At 34.6% G+C, this 26,548-nt stretch overlaps 2 protein-coding genes across 4 annotated transcripts; both read right to left on the bottom strand.

Annotated features, from left to right (window-relative positions):
* Positions 1-742: 742 nt before the first annotated feature.
* Positions 743-5,054, bottom strand: LOC132625583 (putative late blight resistance protein homolog R1B-14). Of its 2 annotated transcripts, XM_060340196.1 has the most exons (3): positions 3,889-5,054; positions 2,049-3,549; positions 743-1,002 (listed from the first exon to the last, which is right to left on the bottom strand). In XM_060340196.1, exons 1-3 carry the CDS (start codon positions 4,748-4,750, stop codon positions 993-995), a joined length of 2,373 nt encoding a protein of 790 aa, XP_060196179.1. In that variant the 5' UTR covers positions 4,751-5,054; the 3' UTR covers positions 743-992. The 2 variants fall into 2 exon arrangements, with proteins under 2 accessions (XP_060196179.1, XP_060196178.1); XM_060340195.1 differs by having other exon boundaries at positions 2,049-5,054.
* A 4,057-nt stretch (positions 5,055-9,111) lies between these two features.
* On the bottom strand, positions 9,112-21,670 carry LOC132625564 (putative late blight resistance protein homolog R1B-23). 2 transcript variants are annotated; one of them, XM_060340155.1, is made up of 11 exons: positions 18,843-21,670; positions 15,160-15,364; positions 14,072-14,160; positions 13,885-13,980; positions 12,407-12,503; positions 11,908-12,000; positions 11,475-11,770; positions 10,620-10,735; positions 10,359-10,545; positions 9,888-9,960; positions 9,112-9,519 (listed from the first exon to the last, which is right to left on the bottom strand). In XM_060340155.1, exons 1-11 carry the CDS (start codon positions 21,539-21,541, stop codon positions 9,481-9,483), a joined length of 3,990 nt encoding a protein of 1,329 aa, XP_060196138.1. In that variant the 5' UTR covers positions 21,542-21,670; the 3' UTR covers positions 9,112-9,480. The 2 variants fall into 2 exon arrangements, with proteins under 2 accessions (XP_060196138.1, XP_060196139.1); XM_060340156.1 differs by lacking the exon at positions 11,908-12,000 and having other exon boundaries at positions 18,843-21,668.
* Between the last annotated feature and the right edge of the window lie 4,878 nt (positions 21,671-26,548).

The raw sequence follows: 26,548 nt of genomic DNA, 5'->3' as shown, positions 1-26,548 counted from the left end.
ATAATTGTACATAGGTATGCTATAAATTAAAGACGCTCATTTTTCTTATCTAATAAAATGTTATTTTTATGGGCTATATATAAATCTTATTTTATAAGGTATGAATTTTTATATGCATAGAAACCTAATTAACTTTTCAATTATAATTGATGGGTTTATAACTGAAAAGTTATACGTCGTCTAAAAGGTTGCCTTTGAAGAATTATGTTTCTTCCGAAGAGGTGTTTCGCAATTATATAGTAGTTGTGGTCTCTAAGTCTGTTACGGAATTTTTTTCCTCTCTGACCCATTAAGAGAAGTGTCATAAAGAAAGTAACATGACTTAGAAGATCATGACTTCATTCAATCGATTTTTGCAATGGATCAAGTAAGTGCCCTTACTAATCTGCTAGATTTACGTCACTGTCTAATGATTTACTTGCAATCCTGTGTTGTCAATTAAGTTTTCCAACACTAGCAGGTATGGATAAAACTAAATGATAAAAATTGGTGAGTATATATTAAATAAGAATTTAACTTTTAAAAAAATATCACGTCAGCAAGAATTGATTAAAATGAGTTGAATGACTTTTGTGTTATAAAGATGAAAGTTAAGTGATTCTCCGGTTACAAAATAAAGTTAAGTGACTTTTGTGTTATAAAGATGAAAGTTGAGTACCTTTTCAGTTACAAAACAAAGTTAAGTGACTTTTATGTTGCAATGAGAATAGTTGAGTGACCTTTTAAGAAATCTAACTCTAAATTTGAGGAATGGAGCCTGTTTTGGCACATACAATATGAATATAAAATTTGGAATATTTACAAAACACTGACAAACTGCTATACTAAAGATCATATACAATTAAATTACAAGACATTTGCAATCATCCTGCCCCCTATTCTAATATTATTGAAAGAAAATGAAAATAAACAAAAGCTACACCACACACATTTGACTTCTGAATTGACATTTCTTTCGGAGAACTGGATAATCCGCAGCACACCTAAGGTCATCACCACGAGCTGCAGAAAAAAAAAAGGTGCAAAGGATGAAAAATGATATGTTAGATTTCCCATAATGAAGGCACAAGAGAAAGTTATAGCAAGAATTAGCATGCAGGTATAAGAACTTACACATTATAGGACGGATTTAAATTATGTACAAAAATGACAGCTGCGGAAATTTCAAGCTATCGGTGCAATTTTACTTAACAAAGCAAGTTATTATTCTATTACTGTATCGAGCTTGCTATGATGAGTTATATGTTGTTGTAGATCAACTTTATCCAATGATAAATGCACATCGTTGCGCATAACTTAAAATATTTTTGGGCATGTCTGCTTGGTCAAATTATAGCTACTAGAGCAACAAACTATGAATCTAACGTAAGACTATTTGTTTCCGAAAAGATAGAAAAAAAGAAGAAGAGAGCGAACGGATCTAATATGGGACTAGGGTGATGGGATTGGCTTTTTAAAAGCTTGTAAGCTAAAATTTAAAAGTTATAAGTTGTAATATCCAACTTTTAGCTTTTGACTTATTTTTGTATTTTTTGAGCCTAAAACTAAATACTTGAAAATACTTTTTATCTTTCCCACACACCACAAAAAGTAGAAAAATGCTTAAAACCAATAAGAACTTAAAATAAGCCAATCCAAACAGCCTCATAAATATTGTAAAAGAAGGCAGAGCAGTAAAAATTGCCCACTATAGAAGAATATTACAAAGTCAATCTATTAAAATTCAGATAACGTAGACCAATCAGACGTATGAGACCCCAAACTTTAACTATTCGCCCAAAAAGTTCCGCAGGTTAAAAAAAAAATGAAACTTATTTTGGAAATATCTAGTTTGTATTACGAAACTAATTCTGTTTATACAAAATAATAATACGATTGATTTTGGTGATAGCATTAAAAATTGGCATTCCGTAGGACAATCCTCTAATCAAACTGAAAATATAGTAAATACTCCTCACCAAACAAGGCTTAGCTTTAGCACCCATAATTTGGAAGCACAAATACAAGAAATAATTATAAGAAGTAAATTAAGGAAGAAGACGTCTTACAGAGGACGATGAATATGGACGTCAATAGAACCTCCATAGACGTCTTGAATGTCCTGTTGAATCTGTTTGGCGGAATTCCCAACAGATTTTCGACATCGATCTATATCAATTAGAGTAAGTGTGGTTATATCTACAAATTCTTGAGGGATTGAATCCAAATTGATGCAACCATAAAGAAATAGTCGTTCAAGGCACGGAAAGTGATCACTACTGGCACTCCAGTACAGTATATCCAATTGGTTCAGTAGCAAGAACTTCAAGCGAAGAAACCCTTCCTCAGCTACTTCCCACTCCCAGCCACCTCTGCAGTTGATTAGTTGAAGGGACTCGAGTTTGGGCAATTTACCAACAATGCTCAGATCCTTCCATAGCAAGAAGAAAAGTCCTTTCAAAGTTAAATTCTTAAGGTTTTGTGGAAAAGCATCTGGCGGAGGTGGAAAAGATAAACCTAGCTTTGGCTGCTTGATTATCCTCTGAAGCATTAAAGGAGTTTCCAGAGTAGAATCTGAAGGTGTAATTCTTTCTAGAAAGCATTTAGCAGCTTTATTACTAAGAATAAATTCCAATTCCTCGAGCTGATGTAAGTAGCGAAAATCATACTGGTCCTTGCGAATAAGAAAGTCTTTTGGGTCGCCACTAATTTGCAACTTCTTTAGATTGGGAAATAGTCCAAATGCAGACCCAGTACAATTAAAAGGATTCCATCCAGAGAGACATTGCAAATTTTTCAATACCAAACTTTTCTCTGTAGGCTCGTAATACCGCAAGTAATTCCAGGACAAATGGAGGTGCCTCAATTGCGGCATCGTCAAAATTTCCGATGGTAATATAAAAGGATATTCCCCGTAACCAAAGTGAAATGGAGTCCTAAGTATAAAAGTTTGCAGATAACATAGGCTTGATATGGATGGAGGAATGTCTATTATTGATGAGGGAACGTCTATTATTGATGAGGGAATCTCTTCTTCGGAACTTCGATACTGCTTCAAGAGAGGATAAAGACACAAAGCTAGGTATCTCAAGTGAATTAAATGTAGTATTCCACTGGGAAAAGCCTCACAGTCAACTGAAGCAAGATCTAGTACTCTTACTAGCTTGAAAGGCAGCTCCAGTGCGAAGCATTGGAAGCTACCAAGCATGATAATAGAATGAGCCTCACTGCTACGGCACCTAGCCAATTCTTCCTCACTATGGATACCGATCCGACCTCGACTCTTAGAGGAGCACTGAATGGATTGCGCACATGAATTTTGATCACTCTTTCCTCTTAGAACATTAACAAAATTCATCTTTCGAGCTTCTTTCAAGCAGAGTTCACGGATCAAATCATGCATTTTACAATAACTCGTCATTTTGCCACCATTTGAAATTAAACTTCTGTCTATAAGTTCGTTTATACATGTTTTTGCCACCTCTTCCATGTTTTTCGTCTCTTCTACCTTCAAAAATCCCTCTACAGCCCATAACTCCACAAGTTTATGTGCAGAAATCAGTTCATCCTCTGCAAAAATTGCAAAATATAGAAAACACGGCTTTAGGTGAGAAGGCAAGTGATGGTAACTCAAAGCCAACACTCTCATGCATTGGGCTTCAAGATCTGTGCTTACCATTGTACTTACATTCTTGGCAACACTTTGCCACTCATCCAATGTTTTACCGGTTTTGGAGAGAAGTCCCCCGATCACAATAATTGCTAGAGGCAATCCTCCGCATTTTGATGCAATTTGTTTCCCAAGTTGTTCAAATTCAGGGGGGAAACAATCTTGCACAAAGACCTTTTTGTATAATAAATTCCAACTTTCATCAAAGTTCAAAAGGCGCATGTGATGAGGAGGCTTACCTAAGCTAGCATATTCAGCCACTTCCCCATTCCGAGTAGTCAAGAGTATTCGGCTTCTATTATTACAGTCTGGGAGACATAGTTGTATATCATCCCAAGCTCCTGTAGTCCATATGTCATCAATGACTGCCAAGTATCTCTTGCCTTTAAGATGCTTTTGAAGTCGGTCTGCTAGTTGATCATATGGTTCATCACTTGTAGAAGAAAGAAGGGCTAGGAGTACATTTCTCGGACAATACTCTTGTGAAACAGTAGCTTTTGCAAGAATGTCAAAGTGAGACATAATGAATGGATCGCTGTAGAGCTTTGTAGCCAAAGTTGTCTTCCCTATGCCCCCCATCCCTACAATTGAGACAACTTCTCGTTCCCTTTCTCCTCTAGTAAGTTGATCCTGCATCATCTTGAATGCATTTTCATGGCCAACCATTATGTGCTCGGGCCTCTCTACAGCATGTTCAGGTATAGTACTGGCTAGAGAAAACGTTTGTGCTTTCAAATCTATGATTTTTCTGTACCAGTTCCGTACTGCCATCCACTTCTTCATGATGGAATCAATGCGTTCTACCCCTTGTTCCAAGGAACAACAGAGTTTCCAGAAAGCTCTGGTTCGCGTAATTGCAGTTTCGGCCAAAGAAACTTTTATTGATTTCGAGTCAACCATATCTTCTGCACTATATGCAACCTCTGCAATTTCAACTTCCAATCTTGTTAATGCTTCAAGATCGCCCGTTACATCGCAGGATTCATCCAGAATAGCTCTCAGGGATTCAAGCTTTGCATAGAACGGTTGCAAATCACATCCAGTAAGTTCCATTGATTGATTTATGGTTCTCATAAGACAAGTAATAGCAGCATAAGCCATATCACTCTTTCTCTCTTAATGTCTCTCTTATGTGTATGATAAAAAAGGGAGTTTCTGCACAGAGAAGAAGGCAGAATATTTCTCAGGATGAAATGTAACAATTTGGGTAATCTCAATTTAAATAACAGAAAGTGCAAAGGTCCACAGTCTGCTCTAGTTTCTATCAACCAGCTGCAAGTCTGAAAACTTGGTGATTTGAACGAATTTTAGTGAAATAGAGGCTAGGGTTTTATGGCGGCTTGAGAGAGAATTAGAGAGAGAAAATGTAGGAATTTCCATTCAACAAAAAGTTAATATATTTTTAGTGGATCGGGTTTATAAAATAGTTAAAATAAGTATTTTTTTATTTCTTATAATTTTGGCTTAAAAATTTCATGTCAAATAAATTTAATTAAAAATATATTTAAATAGGTTGGGGGTGACTTTGTGGGTGAAACAGCAATACTTGAGTGACTTTGTGGTTAGAAACCAAAGTTGAGTGACTTTCTGAGTCAACTAGTCATAGCTGAGTGACTTTGTAGTTAGAAAACAAAGTTGATTGAGTGACTTTGTGGTTAGAAAATAAAGTTGAGTGACTTTCTGAGTGAACTAATCATAGTTGAGTGACCATATGAGATATTGTCCAGTAAAATTAACATCTCAATGATGACAGAGACACAGACCAGGTTCAATATCATTGGCGTTCCCACAATAAGCAGTGTCACAGAGGCGGAGCTAGTCTATAGTATAGAGGTTAACTGAAATCAAGTAGCTTTTATGTAAATTCTATATATATTAAAGAAATTTACTAAATATCTATAAATATAGATATTAGTAGTATCATTTAGTAATCGCGTAATTCTTTTATTCTTCGATGTGTATTACTATCTATTACACATTTAGCCTTGTATCTTGTGATTTTGCTACCATATTTTTTTTATTTTTTTTTGTATTTGCGTTGAATTTCTTTTCTTTTATTTTTCCTTTCTTTTCTATTCAGCAGAAGGCCTTTCGGAAATAGCTTATTTACCCCACAAAGGTAGAGAAATATGTGTGTACATCCCAACCTCTCAAGACCCCATCTATGAAATTACAACAGATATTGTTGTTATCTATAAATATTGAATTGTAAACTCAGTGATTATTGTAAATCTCTCACATCAATACTACTTAATGTTGCACTAATATTAACAATAGGGAGAGTTTTGTGCATAAACAAGGAAGAATCTCTCACTATGATAGTGAATGCATCGTCATAAGCTCATAGTCTCTCAAATTTAAAACAGAAAAAGCAAAAGGTCTTGCTTTTATTTCTTTAATTTATACATCAGACACGGAGTTGATTTATCCATAAGACACGGAAAATGAAAAGCGTAAATGAAGATGCCTTTCATTTTCTTTGCTGAAAGTGACTTAAATTCCTCTTCAACTTTTCTTCCTGTTTCTCTCTGGCTGTGATTTACTTTCTTTTATTTAGGAGGATCCTATCAATGGTCACTTTCCCTTACTTTTCTTTTTGTGTATGTCTTTGTTGTTTGGCTTGTTTCACTTGATGAATTTCCAAAAGTCCATATTTCTCAAATAAAAAACAGAAAAAGCAAAATTCCCACTTCTCCCTCTCTCTCTCTCTCTTTTTTTTTTTTTTTTTTTTTTAACATTATCAAAAGGACAGGTTGTTAACAGAGAAAATGATCATTATCACCTCCTAAAAGTGTCCACTGACCTTACTTTGCTAATCTCTCAAATAAACAAATTGAAAGACAAAAACCAAAGTTCTCTTTTTTCTCTTAAATCTGTCAAAAGGAGAAAGATTTGTGATCATTATCAGATCCTGAAAGTGCCCACTAACCAAATTGCTAATAAAATAATTCCCAGTATAAAAATAAATAAATGCATCTACTCTGCTGTACATTTGACGAATATCTATGCTTGATGTTCCAAATATGTTCAGGTAAATAAAAAAAAACAAAAAAGAATTTTGTTTGTGGGTACATGAAGTTGGTGAATCCTTCTTATTGTCAGCTGAAATTTGTTAATGGTATAAGAACTTACACATTATTGGACGGATTTAAATTATATACAAAAATGATAGTTGTAAAGAAATTTCACACTATCGGTGCAATTTTACTTAATAAAGCAGGTTATTATTCTATTACTGTATCGAGCTTGCTAGGATGAGTTATGCATTGTTATAGATCAACTTTACCCAATGATCAAATACCATAAAAAGTAGAAAAAAGCTTAAAACCATAAGCACTTAAAATAAGCCAATCGAAACACCCTCATAAATATTGTAAAAGAAGGCAGAGTAGTAAAAATTGCCCACTATTGAAGAATATTACAAAGTCAATCCATTAAAATTCATAAGTTGGTGAATCCTTCTTATTGTCAGCTGAAATTTGTTAATGGTGTTATTTCCCGGTCCCAACTACGGATAAAGAAGGAGGTCTACGGTACATTATAGTCTAATTATGATAAACCTATGAAGACTAATTCATGGTGGAACTTGTTAAGAGGATTCATTTGAAGGACCACAATTGATTTGGAATTGTGTGTGGTTGATTGATGTGTTCTTTTAATTACATCACTAATCATACTACAACAGGAGTTATACAAGAAGAGAGAAAAGGGGAGACGATCTCTCTGAATTTGACAAATAAGTATGAAATACACTTTTAGTCACGAGTTTCAGAAAGAAGGGGAGTGGTAGGAAGGAAGCCATGTACGTATTGAAAGGTGTACTTATTCAAATATAAAGGTTTGCTGAATTATAAGTGTAAATGATTTATATCTTTGCTTCATGTGATTAAAGGTTCATTTACCTTTTTTTCCCCGTCAAATCATAAGTTACTAATATATAGCTGCAGTGGGTGCAACTCTTATGTCTGAATTGATTAGTCAGAATGGTTTACTTTAATGTCATCGCAATAGAACTTCAAATTACGTCCTTCGTGTATGGTGCATTGTATCTGACCGTCATTGTGTTTAATTTCCTGCTTGTTCGTATAAGATTTTGCATATCTCAATTTTGTATACACTCATTGAGTTCGGGATGAAAATCCAATTTCAGGTTAAGTTGAATCATTGAAGACCACTGAGCAAGCGTAAGCACTGGGTTGTTGCTGAAATTTTGAAAAGAGCAAGAATTTACGTACCTCCAGCAAAAATTACCACTGAGACAGTAAACAAGACTAAGTGTCTCCTAATGCTAGTTAGAGCTGAAAGGAAGTAGTATCCAGAACAAATATCTATTTTCTTTAATTTTGATGTTTTTGGTCCACTACTGTGAAACAGGTACACATCAACTGTTGTTTCGGGGTTGACTAACTAGATTGAAGACCAGTGCCAGTTGGAAGCTGGTGTTTTCCGAGTTGTGCGCCTTAACAGCTGTTAAACCTGGTGACGAATCGTCTATTTTTTTTTCCCGAGCATTCATTGCACATATTGTAATACAAATTTTGCTTTTCTTAAATTCTGAAGATTGGTCTTGATGCTGCTCCACATTGATAAGAACTCCCTTTTCTTTTCATAAATTCTGAAGTAAATAAAGAACTTTGTTATATTAAGTGGGGATGAGCTAACAATTGAGTATAATGAAAGCCATCTTTAGTCAAATCTTTGTCATCTGATCTATTTTGTTTTAATCTTGTTATTTGATTTTGTTTGCATATACCTGAAGGATAACTTACATTATCATTACCTTACTTGTCACCAACTGACCCAATTCGGGATCTACAGTCAAATCTCTCTCTAGTGTATATTATTTGGCTGCTGTGACGAAGTGTTGTTCGAGGGCATATGTAATATAACATAATATGAACTCGAACCGAAGAAAACTCGACCGTTATCATTAAATGTTGTTACAGAAAAGCTTGACTGTATTGTTTTTTTTTTTGTTTTTTTTTAACTTCAATGCCTTTGCCTATGCAATATAGTGTTTCTTTCCCAAAATTAGATCTTTCGAGTAGCAATTAATCTATGGCTGCAATCCAGCAATTTATTCTACTTTTGTAGTCTTTAAATTATTATTACTGTTTCTATGATTCTTAAGTAGGCAATCTGGTATAATATGAAACATTTACATGGTAAAACATGATCCTTTTTATTCATATAAAAAATCTAGTTTCCAAGTTGACATACGACCCAAATTTTGATCTTCAAATCAGCATTACATTGTTCTTTGATTGATTGTATCACCAAAATATAATATATCTTTTTTGCATCATTTTAACATCTCTGAATAATTTCGACAGATCAAGTAGCTACACCATAATGAGGTCTGACAAAATTTCTCTAAACTCAAACATTGCTTGAATATGCATGTGAATTGGCAACCACAATTTGCCAATATTCTTCTTGGTACCTGAACATTGCAATTTAAATAGCTTCTCAACAAACAGCGTAAAGATATCTAGATATCTTTTGGCTGATCTTATCAGTTTTTTTTTTTTTTAATTGCCAACAAACATATTTGACTACTTCATTTTCTTTTCATACAAAAAGCAGCATGTACAATGATCACATTACAACTCTTTAAATAGCTGAAGAAAACTACATTTAACCCCTCTTCGAAACTGTATAAAAGGTAAAGATATTGTAAAACCTTTTTTCACTAGCATAACTACCTAGGAACTTAATCAAATGCCCAAAATTTCCTGTTGATATGTCGATGAACCATGTCACGAAAAGGAAGTTTCTTCTGTATCTGATTTGAACTGACAACCTTCAATAGTCAGGTGCCAGAAGCATTCCTAATAAACATATCTGTCTGGGGGTGCCTCTTCTGGAATCTGGAAAGCACGACCAGTAGAACACATTAATATGTTATAAAGATTGTTACTCAAATATTTAACGCCAGCACCAAATCAAATACACAAGTAGACATGCTTGCCGATGCACCGTATCAACTGCCAAAATTGGCTAAACACAACTGAATGCTATAAATGAAACACTTCTGGGCTATGAAAACACTTCTGGGCTATGACGTTCCAATATCATATTTTGGATCAAATTGATAATCTCCAATAAAAACAGAACTGCATGAGCATAATCCCATCGAGACATTTTCAAGGAAGGTTACTTCTACTTTTATATTTAGTGTTCTCTATATGGTCTCTTGGTTCAAATGCCAAAATCAGGAAAATATTTAGAGCTTTACCTCCCCAATTTTCCATTCATTCTTTGTCCAAATGCTGTTATCACCACTGAACTCTTCTGTTGATGCACCACTCCTGCAAAACAAGGGTATAAGAAAGAACAACCAAAAGGACCTCATTAGAAAGTTACCATTTCAAACTTCAATAGAAAATGACAAGACTAATATATTGACGACTTAATTCTACATAGTCTAAATACTTCCTCTATCCCAATTTATGTGCACTCTTTCCTTTTTAGTTAGTCCCGAAAAGAATGACACCTTTCTATATTTAATACTAACAACTTGACTTTAAATTTCTCATTTTACCCTTAAAGGGATGGATTTAATCCACACAAACATATGACTTTTTAGACCACAAGTTTTAAAAGTCTTCCGTTTTTTCTTAAACTCCGTTAATCAAACACCTTCACATAAATTGGGACGGAGAGAGTAATAATTATGGCAAATGAAGTAACTAGTGCTGGAACTTACGTCAAGTTGATACTGGCAGGGGCTGCCGTAACTGAAGCAGCAAAAAGTCCCTGAGAAGGAGTAGGAAGTTGGCCACCAGATGGATTAGGAACATGCAGCGATGTCGAGGTGGAAAATAAGTTATTGCTTGGAGTGGAAGGATTCTGTTGTGACTGGGTCGGGACTTGGCTTCCGAAGCCAAAGGAACCTGCAAACATAGTCGAGCTAAATAAAACGCATTACTCAAGAACTGCACAATACTAGAAAACCGTGTCAAATCACCTGATGTATTCCCGAATGAAAAGGCATTCGCCGCCCCAGAAGAACTTGATGCCTTAAAAGAGTTCCCAAGGGGACTGGGTTGCCCAAATATACTATTAGTTGGTGGAGTAGATGCCCTGTTAATTTTGAGAAAAAACGAAGTCAGAAGTTGGTAAAAGCCAAAACTCAAGCAAACAATTCCAGTTTTGTGTATTGGGCGGTCTGCAAGGAAAGAGACCAGTGGTGTTTTGAAGGAAAAGCTGCAATTGTTAACATAATGAAACATAAATGTCTTATAGCCTGTTTGATCAAAAAGGTTCTCCGGGCCAAAAGTTTTTTTTCCTTCAAAAAACATGCTTTTGCAAAGTTGAGTTTGGCCACGCTTTTAGGAGAAAAAAATGTTTTTAGTAGCATAATCTGTTTTTGAGAAGCTGCAAAAAGTAGCTTCCTCCCAAAAAGTACCTTTTTGAAAAGCATTTTTGAGAAAATACAGTTAAAAACACTTTTTACAAGTATGGCCAAATAATAATTGCCTCTCAAAAGTGCTTTTTCAAATTGATATGTCAAACACAAACTGCTTCTCACTAAAAGTACTACTTTGAAAAGCACTTTTCACAATAAGCTAATTTTAGAGGCATAGTCAAACAGTCAATTATTAGCTTGTTGGTGTAGGTTAAAATCATGTATATGAAGATGTAGCTATGAAAGATTTTATTAGCTCGTTACTAATTGATTTGTATAATAGGAAAATACCCTACTGTAATGTGCAGCACTTGGTGCCTGGTTTAGCTATCAATAAAATTTACTTATCAAAGAAGCCAAAAACTCTAGTGTAAAATGCACTAATGTAAGTGATACTTATGCATCAGTTCTAACCCTGTATTCAGTATGGCTCCCAACTGACTAAAACTCGAGGCTGAAGGAGGAAAACTGCTTTGAGCGCTCAACGAGGCATTCGGAACAGCACCAGGAAAAGGACTTTGAGCACTCAACGAGGCACTTGGTGCACCACCAGGAAAAGGACTTTGAGCACTCAACGAGGCACTTGGTGCAGAACCAGGAAAAGGACTTTGAGCATTAGCAGCAGAAGTCGATTGAGATGCATAAGGATTTCGCAATAGATTTTCAAATTCAGCTACTTTAGAATTAACCAGGCTCCTCTCTCTCTCAACCTGCATTTAACACAAGGACAGAAAAAAGTTTGTTAGAACTTAGAAGCAAGATGATTTTAGTGAATGATACATGATAGAGTTTACTGGTACGTAATGAGACAGTCAAAAATTGAACACGAGGGGCACAACTGGTCTACTTTTTTAATGGCGTGTCTTTTTGTTGGCGAAGTATAACCGATGGCAAAAGTGTCAGATAGTGTATAGTTCAGGAGCAAATTTGAACCTTTTTCCTATTAAAACAATAGTCAGAAGCATCAAGAGGTGCAATAATAAACAATTATGTACAAAAGGTCTAAAGACAACACTGTTAGCAAGGAAAAATAGCTAAAAAAAAAAAAAAAAAATCAAAGTGCAAAATTTTTTAAAAATCATTACTTAAGTCAACTCCTTCCTCTATAAACATATTTTCAGGAGGCGAGGACAGTACAAAAAGAAAAACTCACCCAGGTAATGGAAGAGGAAAAACTTGATCATGTTAAGGTTTCCCTTTATCTAACTAATCTAAAGCTCTCTTTCACTTAGAAGTTAGAAGTCTTTCTTTCTGCTAAGACAGAATTATTTGCCTTGAATTTTGAGAACAAATTTCATTTACGGCAAAGAAGACAGAGCAAGAAGGGAGTAAGGGTGATGTCTTACAATAGAAGTCAAGCTCTGTCCACGTTTTGCATCATCATATGCTGCTGCTCGCAGCTCTTCATAGCTAACATCGCCGGTAATATCACATGGACCAAAACTGCATAGAAGAGTAATTGCAACTGCTGATCAATCTCTATGATCTACCAGTTCATGAAACAGGTAATGTACATATAATTGGAATCTGAGCCCTCCAGATATATGAATAAAAGTTTGCCTTTTTTTCCCTTCTACTTTTAGTTTTAGAATAGAAGGAGGGTAGAAACTAAGGGTTTGTTTGGTATGAAGGAAAACATTTTCCAGTTTGTTTTCCAATTTTCCCACGTTTGGTTGGTCAAAAATTTTGGAAAACATTTTCACGAGGAAACCAAGTTCCTTAAAAATGAGGAGAATGACTTTCCCTAATGGAAGTAGGAGAAACAAGTTCCATAAGTGATATTCCAAGTTCATTGTCTCCTTCCTGCCCGCCCAACCCCCACCCCTTAACCTTCCCCGAACCCCCACTCCCCACCCATTCCAACCCCATAGTGTTTTACTAGATTACATAAAAATGCTCTTCGGATAATATTTTTGGCTTACTTACAAAACACTAGAAAAAAAAGTAAGAAACCGACTTCTTTTCCAAGAAAATATTTTCCATGGAAAACATTTTCTGTCATGCCAAACACACCCTAAGATATGAAAATCATCATCTCCCAAGACAGGCAGTTATAAACTGGTCAATTACAAATTAGAAGAACAAATATGAGTGTAATAGCCGATGAAAAGCACATAAAAACTTATACTAGTATTTGTGTTAATGCATGATACGTTCTTTGAGTAGTAGATTATTCAGGGCAGAGAGAGAACTCTATGGACTCTGTTGAATTGTCTCCAAACTGTCTGACGAGATCAAAGCACATAAATTGGCAAATAAAAAAACTGATGTACTACTTTTGGTACCTTCTTGGTACTTATTACTCCCTGCGTCCCAATTTATGTGAAGGTATTTGACTAGATGTAACGAAGACTTTTGAAATTTGTGGTCTAAAATAAATCATAGATATTTGTGTAGCTATATATTATCTCATAAGAGTAAATTAGGAAGTTTGAAGTTAAATTGCTACTAAATACAGAAAGGGGTCATTTTTTGAGGCTGACTAAAAGGAAAGAGTGTCACATAAATTGGAATGGAGGAAGTAATAAAATTCTCTACCTTTTCATTTAAATAAAATTGGCAAATGAAAGCGAAGGGTTAGAGATCTTCATTCTCCATTCATTAACCTTCAATAATAATAAAAGAAGCTGGATGAGTACTTAAATTGGCAAATAAAAGAGAGGGTTCGGGATTTTCATATCCCAAATTCCCAATTAATAGTAGTAAAAGAAGCTGGATAACTAGCCCAACAAAAATCTTATTCATGAGAGAAACTCAAAGTATGAGGAAAGCTGATTTAGCAAAGTGTGTCAAGTAAAGACTAAAGATAAGATCTAAAACATACTTTTTACGATGACCATAGCAGGTAAGCAACCACATTGGCTTCTCATTATTAAAATCTTCCACAATCTGACGTCTGCATGACTCGGGATCCGTGCAGCTTCACATGTAGCAGAACCAAACCATTAAAATTCCACTTAAATCATAAAGATAAATGCAAAACGGAAAGGCTTTGGCCATAGAGTACTCACGTGTGATTAGATGCAACAGGCTGATTATCAGTTGGCCGCGATGAAGAACTGTTGGTACTTGCAGAACGAGTCCACTTGTTTTCAAACGGCTAAACAGGAAAAAAAAAATAATAAGCATCATGTAGATTTTTACAATATCATAAGACCTATCTATTCATTTTAATTCTTCATAGCACCGAGAAAACTGGATAAATATGAACCTACACATACTCATGCACAAGTTCATAATCATAATTTCTATTACATAAATATGTCATTTAATCTGATAAATAAACAATGCAGAAAGTCTCAACAAAAGCATATATAGATATTGACTCACCAGTCACCAGTAAACTGTTGCTGATGACGACGACAGTATGTAACTATTAACAGTAGAAAACTTTAATTACCACCAAAGTATTAAACTCCACATACTTATGTATAAAAATTAACTCCATATGTTTTCAACCTTCCTTTAGATTCATGTGACTTTTTAGTTTGAAAATAGCATCAGTGGTATTATTCCCTTTTTGCAATCATAAGGTGACCTTATAAAGAGAATTTTCAAATAGCATATGAAATTACTTCGCAGTCTCGCTATCGATACTTCTTTTTCAGTTAATGAAAAGGACTGTATACGTTGTTTAACCAAAATCCATTCCTTTTTCTATATTTAAACCCCCCAAAAAATTACATTCTTATTCTCCCTCCATCCCAATTTATGTAATAGCGTTTGGACTGGGCACGGAGTTTAAGAAGAAAGGAAATTTTTTGAAATTTGTGGTCCAAAATAAGTCATAGAAATTTGTGCGGCTACAAATCATCTCATTAAGGGTAAAATGAGCATTTTAAAGTTAAATTTTTAATAAATATGGAAAGATGTCATTCTTTTTGGGACTGCACTAAAAAGGAAAGAGTGTCACATCAATTGGGAAGGAGGGAGTATTTACCCCTTATCATATATTAGCAAGTAAATTTGAGAACATGGAGTGAAGACTCCTCAAAATGGTACTGTGGGAGAGCCTAGTATTTATATTAAATAAATAAATAAATAGAAAACATAATCTGCTTTGGAACTAGCTATAATTAGAGAGTAACGGCTAAAGTACCTTGTATTGATTCTGTGTGAGCACTAAATCATTGGACCCTCTTGGCTGCAAGTTGCTCTGAACACCAAAACCAAAAGGGTTAGACTTTGTTTGCTGCATATTTGTACTCTGAAAATTAGTGGATTGGCTGCCAAACCCAAATGGATTTGGCTTCGGTTGTTGAGGGGCAGCATGTTGAAATTTACAACGTTCACCATATTGACAGCTGGACGAAATAAGACAACGATCAGTTCCTGTTTTTCATACTTTCACAAAGTAACCTAATCAAAACAAGCATTACTGGACTCCTATAAAAAACTACTAACTAATTTAAATAATATTTTCTCTGTTTTAATTTAAAGACGTTAATTATATTTTCTAAGACAAAGATCTCCATCTTAGTTCATTGGAATATAATAAAAGTGTCCAACCAAATGTTTATGGAAACTTTTATTACAACACAGAAAAAACCTCAATTGCACCTTAGCACTTCAGAGCCCTGAGCCTCCTATAGTTTCAGTCACTAGTTCATATCAGTGTTTTAGTTGCCTAGATAAGTACACAGACTCCTTAGCAAAGATCACAATTTTGATTATCAATTCCATGTAGACATTAACCGAAATTCTAGAAATTTGATATTACTCCAAACCGCATTTTCTGTGTTCCTCACAAATTATGGCTCATGTAATCTACTTGAAAGTTGGTTGAGAATTTGTGCTTCAGAAGTAACAGACTTGTTGAAGGCCTACCAAAACAACAATTTAAACTTTTTGCCAATCCCAAGCAGGAACTAATATCCGAGAAATTCCATAACCCAACAGAAAATTCTTTATTTCCTTAGTGAATGAAAATAGATAAAACTGCCAAATCAAGAAGTTCATAAGGAGATGATAAAAGTTTGAAGCTCAGGACTCTTTTTTTTTTGTCCTCCTTCTATAACAGTAGGTTCTGGCAAGCTTGCAAGCACCTCGACTAATTCCAAGGCATACATGCTACCTCCCACCAGAACAAATACTAGGTAACTTTGTCCACCCAGCTTGGACAAGATCACCTAATATTTTTTATAAAGACCACCCTACCCCTAAAGCACAAATGTGGGACTTAACACCCTTGCATGCCCGACTGGACATTTGGAGCGTGGACAATATAAGATGGGGCACAATATAGGGGAACAATGAATTGAGATAGGTCTGACTTGATAAAGACCATCCTACCCCTAAAGCACCAATGTGATGACTCAATACTTACCTTCGCTGGGGATTTGAACCTGATACCTCATACCCACTTCATTGATCACTAGGCCACACCCTTGGGTATTGGAGCTTAGGGCTTTACTAGCTATGATTAGGGCAAACTGGTTCAAAAAACAAGTAACCATCCAATCCGGCCCATTAAATATGGGTTGGATAACTGACCATTTAAAATGGATTAAATATGAATATTATCCACATTATCCACTAAAAAAAGGATATCCAGATGGATAATATGGTTATCAATACTTATTTGTTTGCTTGATATTTTTCACGAGTTCTTGCCTTCTAGGAGTCTTTGCTTATTTTGGCTTATAGCTTGTGTTCTCACCATGGATATTTTATTTTTTGATGAAGACCATGACCATGGATATTTTATCTGTGTCAAATATGGTTGGGTCGTATATTTTATCCGTCTTTATTTAACCCATTTTCGACCCGCCGATATCCAATATGACCCGCCCGCTTGCCACTCCTAGCAATGACCATACAACAAGCAATCAACTACCCATTAATCCAAAACAACCAGTCAGCAATATGAATCCTCTAAATTCATTCTCAATGCAGGTACCCTCCAATACAATGTTCAAAAGAACTAATATTTACTCAAACCTAGTCCTTTATACATACTAAGGACAAGTTATAAGTATTAAGGAAGCAATAAAACACAAAATCAAGAATCTTGACTTGAACTTTTCAGGGGTTTATCAAGAACCCTATAAATATTTGTGCATAATAAAGTATATGTGAATGTAAATTAAGACCAATTTTTTTTTTTAACCTACCAATCAATCCTAAACACAATGTTTAAAAGAACTATTTTTTACTCAAATTTACTACTTTATCCATACTAAAGGACGAGTTATAAGTATAAAGGAAGCAATTAAACACAAAATCAAGCAAGAATCTTGATATGCAGGTTTAAGGGGTTTATCAAGAACCCTATAAATATTTGTGCATATAATAAAGTATATATCTGAATATAAATTAAGCCCAAAATAAATAAATTTTAACCTGCCGCGCATAAAATTCCTGCAGAGTTCTTTTCTTGGAGGCATTGCGTTAATAATAGAGAGAAATTGTGGAATGATCTTCCGCGGGTAAAATCTTGGTTTATATATATACTAGCAAACTATAGCAGGCGAATTAATTTGGTTTTGTATATTTTGCAAATATATCGGCATTCTCTTAGTCTTTCGTATTTTTTTTTTGTTTTATTTTTCCTCTTAATTTCTCAATTATTGTTAAAATTTATCTTATTTTAATTATGTTTGTCTTTTCTTTATATTTAGTAAGTTGACAATTTAAATATCTTACATGTCAACTTTATAATCACAAGATTAAAAGGATATGTATTATATTATACACATTTTAAATTTAAGATCACAAGATAGTCTATAGTTTATAGTGTATCTTTATTTCTTAAACTTCGTGTCTAGTCAAACGTCGACACTTAAATTGAGACAGAGGGAGTATATGTCAAATGAAGAAAATGAAAGGTCAAATGAAGAAAATGAAAGGACAATTGAGATACTGCGAATATGTGGGGACTTAAAAAGTAAACACACAAGAGGTAGTATTAATGTTAAACTTCTGAAACGTAAACATGTTAATCCTGGCTTAGAGTATAATTTTAGTTGCTTTTTGTACAACTTATTGTTGCTATGTTAGTCCACTTGGACGTTTGTTGTTAAAAAATAAAATAAAAGTTGTCTTATTTTGGTTATGTTCGCCTCTTTTTATATTTAGTAAGTTAGACAATTCAAATATCTTATATGTCAAGTTTATAATCACAAGATTCAAAAGATATTTTATTATATTATACACATTTTTAATTTAAAACCACAAAATTTGAAAGTCTATCTTTATTTCTTAAACTCCATGTCTAATCAAACGTAGATACTTAAATTGAGACAGGGGGAGTACATGCCAAATGAAGGAAATGAAAAGACAATTAAGACATTGCTGACTTGTGGGGACTTAAAAAGTAAAACACACAAGAGGTAGAATTAATGTTCAACTTTTAGAATGTACACATGTTAGTCTCTGCTTAAAGTACAATTTCAGTTGCTTTTTGGACAACTTATTATTATTGTGTTCGTCCACCTTGGGCGTTTATATATATGAAGAAGAAAAATATAGAATAGAAAATAAACATATATTTTTAGTAATGTGGCCAAGTAAAGTTTCATAAGTTAAAAAAAATAAAAAAATGCAACTGATTTTGGAAATATCTAGTTTGTATTACGAAACTAATTCTGTTTATACAAAATAATAATACGATTGATTTTAGTGATAGCATTAAAAATTGGCATTCTGTAGGACAATCCTCTAATCAAACTGAAAATATAGTAAATATTCCTCACCAAACAAGGCTTAGCTTTAGCACCCATAATTTGGAAGCACAAATACAAGAAATAATTATAAGAAAAATCAAGGAAGAAGATGTCTTACACAGGATGATTAATATGGACGTCAATAGAACCTCCATAGTTGTCTTGAATGTCCTGTTGAATCTGCCTGGCGGAATTCCCAACAGATTCTGGACATGCTTGTATATCAATTAGAGTAAGTGTGGTTATATCTGCAAATTGTTGAGGGATATCCAAATACAAGCAAGCATTAACATATAGGCGTTCAAGGCATGGAAAGTGATGACTACTGGCTCTCCAGTACCGTATGTGCAATTTGATTAGTTTCAAGAACTTCAAGAGAGGAAACCCTTCCTCAGCTACTTCCCACTCCTCACCTCTGCAGGCCCCATCTTCTAGTTGAAGGGACTCGAGTTTGGGCAATTTACCAACAATGCTCAGATCCTTCCATGGCAAGAAGAAAAGTCCTTTCAAAGTTAAATTCTTAAGGTTTTGTGGAAAAGCATCTGGCGGAGGTAGGAGCAGAGGTGGAAAAGATGAACGTGGCTTTGGCAGCTTGATTCTCCTCTGAAGCCTTAAAGGATTTTGCAGAGTAGAATCTGAGGGTCTAATTCTTTCTAGAAAGCATATACCAGCTAGATTACTAAGATTAAATTCCAATTCCTCGAGCTGATGTAAGTAGCGAAAATCATACTGGTCCTTGTGAATACGAAAGTCTTCTCGGGTACCACTAATTTGCAACTTCTTTAGATTGGGAAATAGTCTAAATACAGACCCGGTACAATTAAAAGGATTCCATCTACAAAGACATTGCAAATTTTTCAATACCAAACTTTTCTCTGTAGACTCATAATACGGCAAGTAATTCCAGGACAAATGGAGGTGCCTCAACTGCAGCATCGTCAAAATTTCCGATGGTAATATGAAAGGATAGTACTCGTAATTGGTGCCATCAAGTATAAAAGTTTGCAGATAAAATAGGCTTGATATCGATGGAGGAATGTCTATTATTGACGAGGGAATGTCTCTTATTGATGAGAGAACCTCTTCTCCGACTCCTAGATGCTCCATGCCAGGAGAAAGAGTCAAAGCTAGGTATCTCAAGTGAATTAACTGTAGTATTCCACTGGGAAAAGTTGGACACCAAATTGAAGCCAGGTCTAGCACTCTTACTAGCTTGAAAGGCAACTCCGGCATGAAGAATTGAAATCTACCAAACATGATAATAGAATGAGCTTCACTGTTACGGCACCTAGCCAATTCTTCCTCACTATGGATACCGATCCGACCTCGACTCTTAGAGGAGCACTGCATGGATTGCGCACATGAATTTTGATCACTCTTTCCTCTTAGAACATCAACAAAATTCATCTTTCGAGCTTCTTTCAAGCAGAGTTCACGGATCAAATCATGCATTTCACAATAACTCGTCATTTTGCCACCATTTGAAATTAAACTTCTGTCTATAAGTTCGTTTAGACATGTTTTTGCCACCTCTTCCATGCTTTTCGTCTCTTCTACCTTCAAAAATCCCTCTACAGCCCATAACTCCACAAGTTTATCTGCAGAAATCAGTTCATCCTCTGCAAAAATTGCAAAATATAGAAAACACGGCTTTAGGTGAGAAGGCAAGTGATGGTAACTCAAAGCCAACACTCTCATGCATTGGGCTTCAAGATCTGTGCTTACCAACGTACTTACATTCTTGGCAACACTTTGCCACTCATCCAATGCTTTGCCAATTTTGGAGAGAAGTCCGGCAATCACAACAATTGCTAGAGGCAATCCTCTGCATTCGGATGCAATTTGTTTCCCAAGCTGTTCAAATTCAGGGGGAAAAGAGTCTTTCGCAAAGACCTTTTCATACAATAAATTCCAACTTTCATCAAAGTTCAAAAGGCGCATGTGATGAGGAGGCTTACCTGAGCTAGCATATTCAGCCACTTCCCCATTCCGAGTAGTCAAGAGTATTCGGCTTCCATTATTACAGTTTGGGAAACATAGTTGTATATCATCCCAAGCTCGTGTAGTCCATATGTCATCAATGACTACCAAGTATCTCTTGCCTTTAAGATGCTTTTGAAGTCGGTCTGCTAGTTGATCACATGGTTCATCACTTGTAGAAGAAAGAAGGGCCAGGAGTACATTTCTCGGACAATACTCTTGTGAAACAGTAGCTTTTGCACGAATGTCGAAGTGAGACATAATGAATGGATCGCTGTAGAGCTTTGTAGCCAAAGTTGTCTTCCCTATGCCCCCCATCCCTACAATTGAGACAACTTCTAGTTCCCTCTCTCCTCCAGTGAGTTGATCCTGCATAATCTTGAATGCATTTTCATGGCCAACCATTATATTCTCGGGCCGCTCTTCGACGTGTTCAGGCAAACTATGAAGAGTGTAAGTTTGTGCCTTTAGATCTTTCATGCTGTTGCACCTGTCCCGTGTTCCCATCCACTGTTTCGTGGAGGACTCAATGCATTCTAGTGCTTGTTCCAAGTGGAAAAAGAGCTCCCACATAGCTCTGCTTCTTTCCTCGACATTTTGTTCTAAAAAAACTTTTCTTGATTGTGAGTCAACCATATCTTCTGCACTGTATGCTAGTTCTGCGATTTCAGCTTCCAAGCTTGCTAATGCCTCGAGATCGTCTGTTGCTTTCCATGGTTTCTCCAGAATAGCTCTCACGGATTCGAGGTTTTCATAGAACGGTTGCAAAGCACATCCAGTAAGTTCCATTGATTGGTGTATGGTTCTCATAAGACAAGTAATAGCAGCATAAGCCATATCACTCTTTCTCTCTTAATGTCTCTCTTATGTGTGTAATAAGAAAAGGGAGTTTCTGCACAGAGAAGAAGGCAGAATATTTATCAGGATGAAATGGATGAATTGTCACAAGTTGTGTAATATCTCAATTTAAAAAACAGAAAGTGGAAAGGCCTTTCTGTTAATTATTTCCTGAGACAAGTTAGCTTCCATCACATTTCCAGCTTGGTCCACAGTTTACTCTAGTCTGTATCAACCAGCTGGAAGTCCAGCTCTAGTTTTGGTTTTACACTTGCTAATTTGAATAGTCGAAAAAATATTTAAGAAAATGTAAAAATTATTATAAGTGTATATTTCGTTTGAAATATCAAATGAACTATCAAGAAAAGAGGTAAACTTTTCAGCAAAGGACCATCCTGTATTCACATTATACTAAGAGGAGCTTTTGTGTGAAGTGAAACACCTTTAATTTGGTAATTATTATTTACTTTTCCAAATTACATTAATTTTATTATATGTAATCAGTTTGACTGGAACATAATTTAAAAATATATGCAAAGTTGAAATTTTAACTTTTAATCAGGTGGTGGTGAGAGTTTCACGAGTTCCAAACCCCCCTACCCCTACGCTCTAAGCATGCAGAAGACTTTAATTTGCAATATGTAGGGACCAACTGACACAAGTTGTTTAATTTCTCAATTTAAAAACATAGAAAGTGCATATGTCTTTCCATCACATTTCCAGCTTGGTCCACAGTCTTTAATTTTCCATCACATTTCCAGCTTGGTCCACATGACTTTAATTTGCAATATGTAGGGACCAACTGACACAAGTTGTTTAGTTTCTCAATTTAAAAACATAGGAAGTGCATATGTCTTTCCATCACATTTCCAGCTTGGTCCACAGTCTTTAATTTTCCTTGCTGGAAGGGACTTCCTTTTTTAGACTCTTCCTTTATTTTGTCTCTTCTTTAATGACGGTTGTTAGAAGTATATTGTATATTGAATATTTTCAACGAAGAAAATTAAATCCATCTTCTTTGACTGCTTCTCAAAGTGAACAGAGTAAAATTGGGGGTAAAATAATGTAGACTATCATTCTGGCAAAAGTTACTACTACAGTACCTCCGTCCCAAAAGATGATTTTTCTATCTTTTTTAATCTGTCTCAAAAAAATTAATATTTTTCTATGTTTAGAAATAATTTAACTTTATGAGAGAATTTACAGTCACACAAATATGTAAAGTTTATTTTGGATCATATATTTCAAAAGTCTTCTTTTATTTCTTAAACTTTATACTAAGTCAAACTAAGACAATCTTTGTGGGACGGAGGGAGTATATTTTTTCCTAAGCCAAAAGTCTATTGAAACAACCTTTCTACTTCACAAAGTAGGGGTTAGGTCTGCTTATACACTGAGGCGGAGTCAAGATCTGAAGCTTATCGGGTTCGAAATTTTAGTCGGTTCAAAATTTGTAATTTGTACATATATAAACACATCTTTAAGGCAAATACAAAATTTGAACCAAAAATTGGATTAAGCCACCCACTCCTATACTCTAGTCTCTAGTAGGTACTGTTGAGTGAAATTAAGGGATAACATCTCACATGGTCACTTAACTATGACTAGTTCACTCAACTTTATTTCTAATCACAAAATCACTCAACTATGACTAGTTTACTCATAAAGTCACTCAACTTTATTTTTGACCAGAAAGTCATTCAACTATTGGTATTTCACCTACAAAGTCACTCTTTTTAAGTGATTTTTCAATTAGTGTTACTGACATTAATTTTTTATTTAAAGCCAAAATTATAATTATAAGAAATAAAAAAGTACTAATTTTAACCATTTTATTGACTCACCCACCCCACTAAAAATATATTAACACAGATGTTTTATTTTACTCTCATTACCGTCTAATTTCTCTTTTAACAAGAATTAAAAGAAGAAACAATACAAAGTCTCGCAATCAACAAGAACTGTTCATAGTTGAGTGACTATTTGAGATATTGTTCCGTGAAATTAACATCTCAATCTTGAGAGAGATACGGACTAGGTTCAATGTCATTGGCATTCCTACAATAAGCAGTGTCACAGAGGCGGAGCTAGTGTATATCATACAGGTTCAGTAGTTTTTACGTGAATTCTATATATATTAAGAAATTTACTAAATATCTATAAATATAGATATTATTTGTATCATTTAATAATCGCGTAATTCTTTTATTCTTTGATGTGTATTACTATCTTGGAGTTCATCCTTGTCATATAATATTGTTAGAATCACGTTAAATACATTCATGGCTTGCTTTATGAACTGCTATTATCTTGTCATGTGGAACATTTATGATAGTAACCCCTCATGGACATAAATAGCATGTTTGGATCAAACATGTACGTCGATCATATGAATACCCTGCATATCCAAAAGCTTAATAATATTTGTTAGGATAAACACATTCATGTCAGGGCTTTCATTTGCAAGACGCAATTGATCTTACTTTAGCATCTCTGTAAGAGTAAAATTATATCATGTCCATATTTATAGCAAGATATTTAACTGCATCAATTGCAAAAATATATGATACTTCAGAACCAATTCAAATTTTTAAGTTCTTTTAGCAGATAATCTACTGTTTTTAGAAACTCTTTAAGAGCTCAATAATATTCAAGTCATCAACTTGAAGAACAATATGAAAGATTATGATTATCGTAAAGAGGCAAGTGTAAACACTCATCTTTGTATCCTTCATTAATGAATATTCATTAAGGAAATTCCAGTACATCAGTCTTGATTCATTCAATCCATCTAAGGATTATAAACAAGTTTTGCAAGAACTTGTATATGCTTCAAGCATTTTGAATCATTTAGAAAGTTTCATATAAATTTTGTCAAGTAAGCCATATAGATTGTGACAACATCCATTTAGTAGTTAAATGGCGTGACATCTTCTGGACTGTAGGTCTAATAAGTGTTATGCTTACCAAGATGTATCATATCACTTGGTAATCATTTCTACGTCGGCATGCTTTAAGAGATGTAGAACTCAAATCCTCACAATCTTATACAATATTGCGCGTCGTGTTGTATCAAAGATATCGTTAACGAGATATCATTTTGTATCAGTTCGCAATTTGACATAACTTACTGAGATCTCATCACTTTATTATTTTCAGGTACCTGAACCTCCCATAAGGCTTCATGAAGTGTTATGTCGTAGTCTCTTCAAGAGCACATTGCCTTCTTATTATGATCATTTGCTCATCCCCTTTTCAAGGATTACTACATTTGGAACCGATTGGTCTACCATGCTTCATGCATGCTGTAGACTCTATCCTTCAGGGACATTAGGAGCATTTTGCAGATGAAATATGAAATAGTTGGGTCAGCAAATGCCTGCAGTATTTGACTTGAATTATTTGAGGATCATACTGATGATAATTCACAACATATTTCTTAGCTGCATATTCTCTCTCCCTTATGTTAGAAAAACTAACACATATCCTCATATTCTTTGGAAAATCCATCGGTATGCATCATGGTATATTCATTAATTATATACCGTACATCAAAAGCTATAAGATGAAAATATCTAGTTCCTGACCCTGAACCAATTATGAGTGGAGAATTTATCATAATTTATTGGTTTGAAGCATACAGGTGTCGTTGTATGCAATATATCATATCTCAGACCAACATCTGAAGCTCTGTTCTCATAAGCAATGATTTAGCTATATTATGGAGGCATCTAATGCCAAACCAGCTTAGATTTAAAAAAGCATTATCAAGATGAATTGTCTTGATTACATATTCTGGAAATTGTGCTTCCAACTCAATTATTTTAAGCAAGCAACTTCGTAAATGTCAAACTGCCAGTTAACAATAAACTTACATGTGACCGTCTCATAGATGCATCTATTTAAGACATCACATTGCGGGTGAAGGGGCCCACATTCACCTTTTATATTTTCTAGAATCTCGGGGACTCAGTCCAATATTAGCTAGTGTAATCAACTTATCATGAGAACAAGCAACACAAACAAATTCTTGAAGAATCTTCTAGTTCTTCAATATGTTTTGAATACTCAATTAGCACTTCAAATTTAAATCAGGATGATCAAAACGGTCTTGTCAACCAATAAAATTATTTGTACGTGTAAACTTCAAGTTTAGCATGACGAGTGCTATTTATTTTATAAACTTTTGATTTACTACTGCATAATACTTTACATCAATAAACTTCTGGTTTATTGTGGCATATAATCTTATCATGCTGGGGCAACGTTTCATATACGAATTTCCTGCCTCCGTTATAATTTGGAGATATTCAATCTTCCAAACATTTGTAATATCAAAATGATTATCATTTTTATTGCCAATAAACTTCAGCTTTACTACAATTTGTGTTCCGATCTTACCAATTATGATCTAGGATGAATGTTGCTATCAATTATAACCTCTTTAGGAGACTTTAATTTATTTACCATAATCAAATATTATTTGGACACTACTGGTCATGTCATGATTCTTGTAAACAAACAATTAGCTCTTCTGGAGCCCTTAGAAGATAGTTTTGTATTACCAAATATTGCGCTTAGATAAGACTGGTATCATGAAAGAAAATTTGGTTAGACATCATTAGTGTCATGAAAGAAAACAACAATCAAATGAAAATTTTAAGACAATTTTAGTTTATAAAGTACAAAAGGTAAACGTTAAGTTCCAAACATCAGTATTTCAACATCTCCTTCAAGGAGATTAGCCATTAACATCTAAATATTTTGCATCAAATCGGCAACCACATAGTAATCACATCCTTCAGGAAAAGATACATTAATTGTTATGTTCTTCGAGGATATCAATAACAACTAACCATAATGTATCGATGTGGTTATAGTAGAAACATTCTACTCTGATTTCTTTTGCCTTAGAATGATCCTTAATAAAATCATTCGTAATGTTCTACATACGACATGTACGTGTTGCAATGACTTCTATGTCACATGCATTTTCTTTGTTATTTT

Source organism: Lycium barbarum, unplaced genomic scaffold (genome assembly GCF_019175385.1).
Source record: "Lycium barbarum isolate Lr01 unplaced genomic scaffold, ASM1917538v2 unchr_scaffold_07, whole genome shotgun sequence".
NCBI lineage: Eukaryota > Viridiplantae > Streptophyta > Magnoliopsida > Solanales > Solanaceae > Lycium > Lycium barbarum.
This window is presented reverse-complemented; position numbering and strand designations above follow the sequence as displayed.

What these genes read in the sequence shown, in the direction of transcription:
- LOC132625583 (XM_060340195.1), bottom strand. Translation starts at nt 4,750, where the DNA reads ATGGCTTATGCTGCTATTACTTGTCTTATGAGAACCATAAATCAATCA.
- LOC132625564 (XM_060340155.1), bottom strand. Translation starts at nt 21,541, where the DNA reads ATGGCTTATGCTGCTATTACTTGTCTTATGAGAACCATACACCAATCA. An exon ending in CCTGTTGCATCTAATCACAC is followed by an intron (nt 13,981 to 14,071) that starts GTGAGTACTCTA and finishes CTACATGTGAAG; the next exon opens with CTGCACGGATCCCGAGTCAT. An exon ending in GGAGCCATACTGAATACAGG is followed by an intron (nt 10,736 to 11,474) that starts GTTAGAACTGAT and finishes CAAAATTAACAG; the next exon opens with GGCATCTACTCCACCAACTA.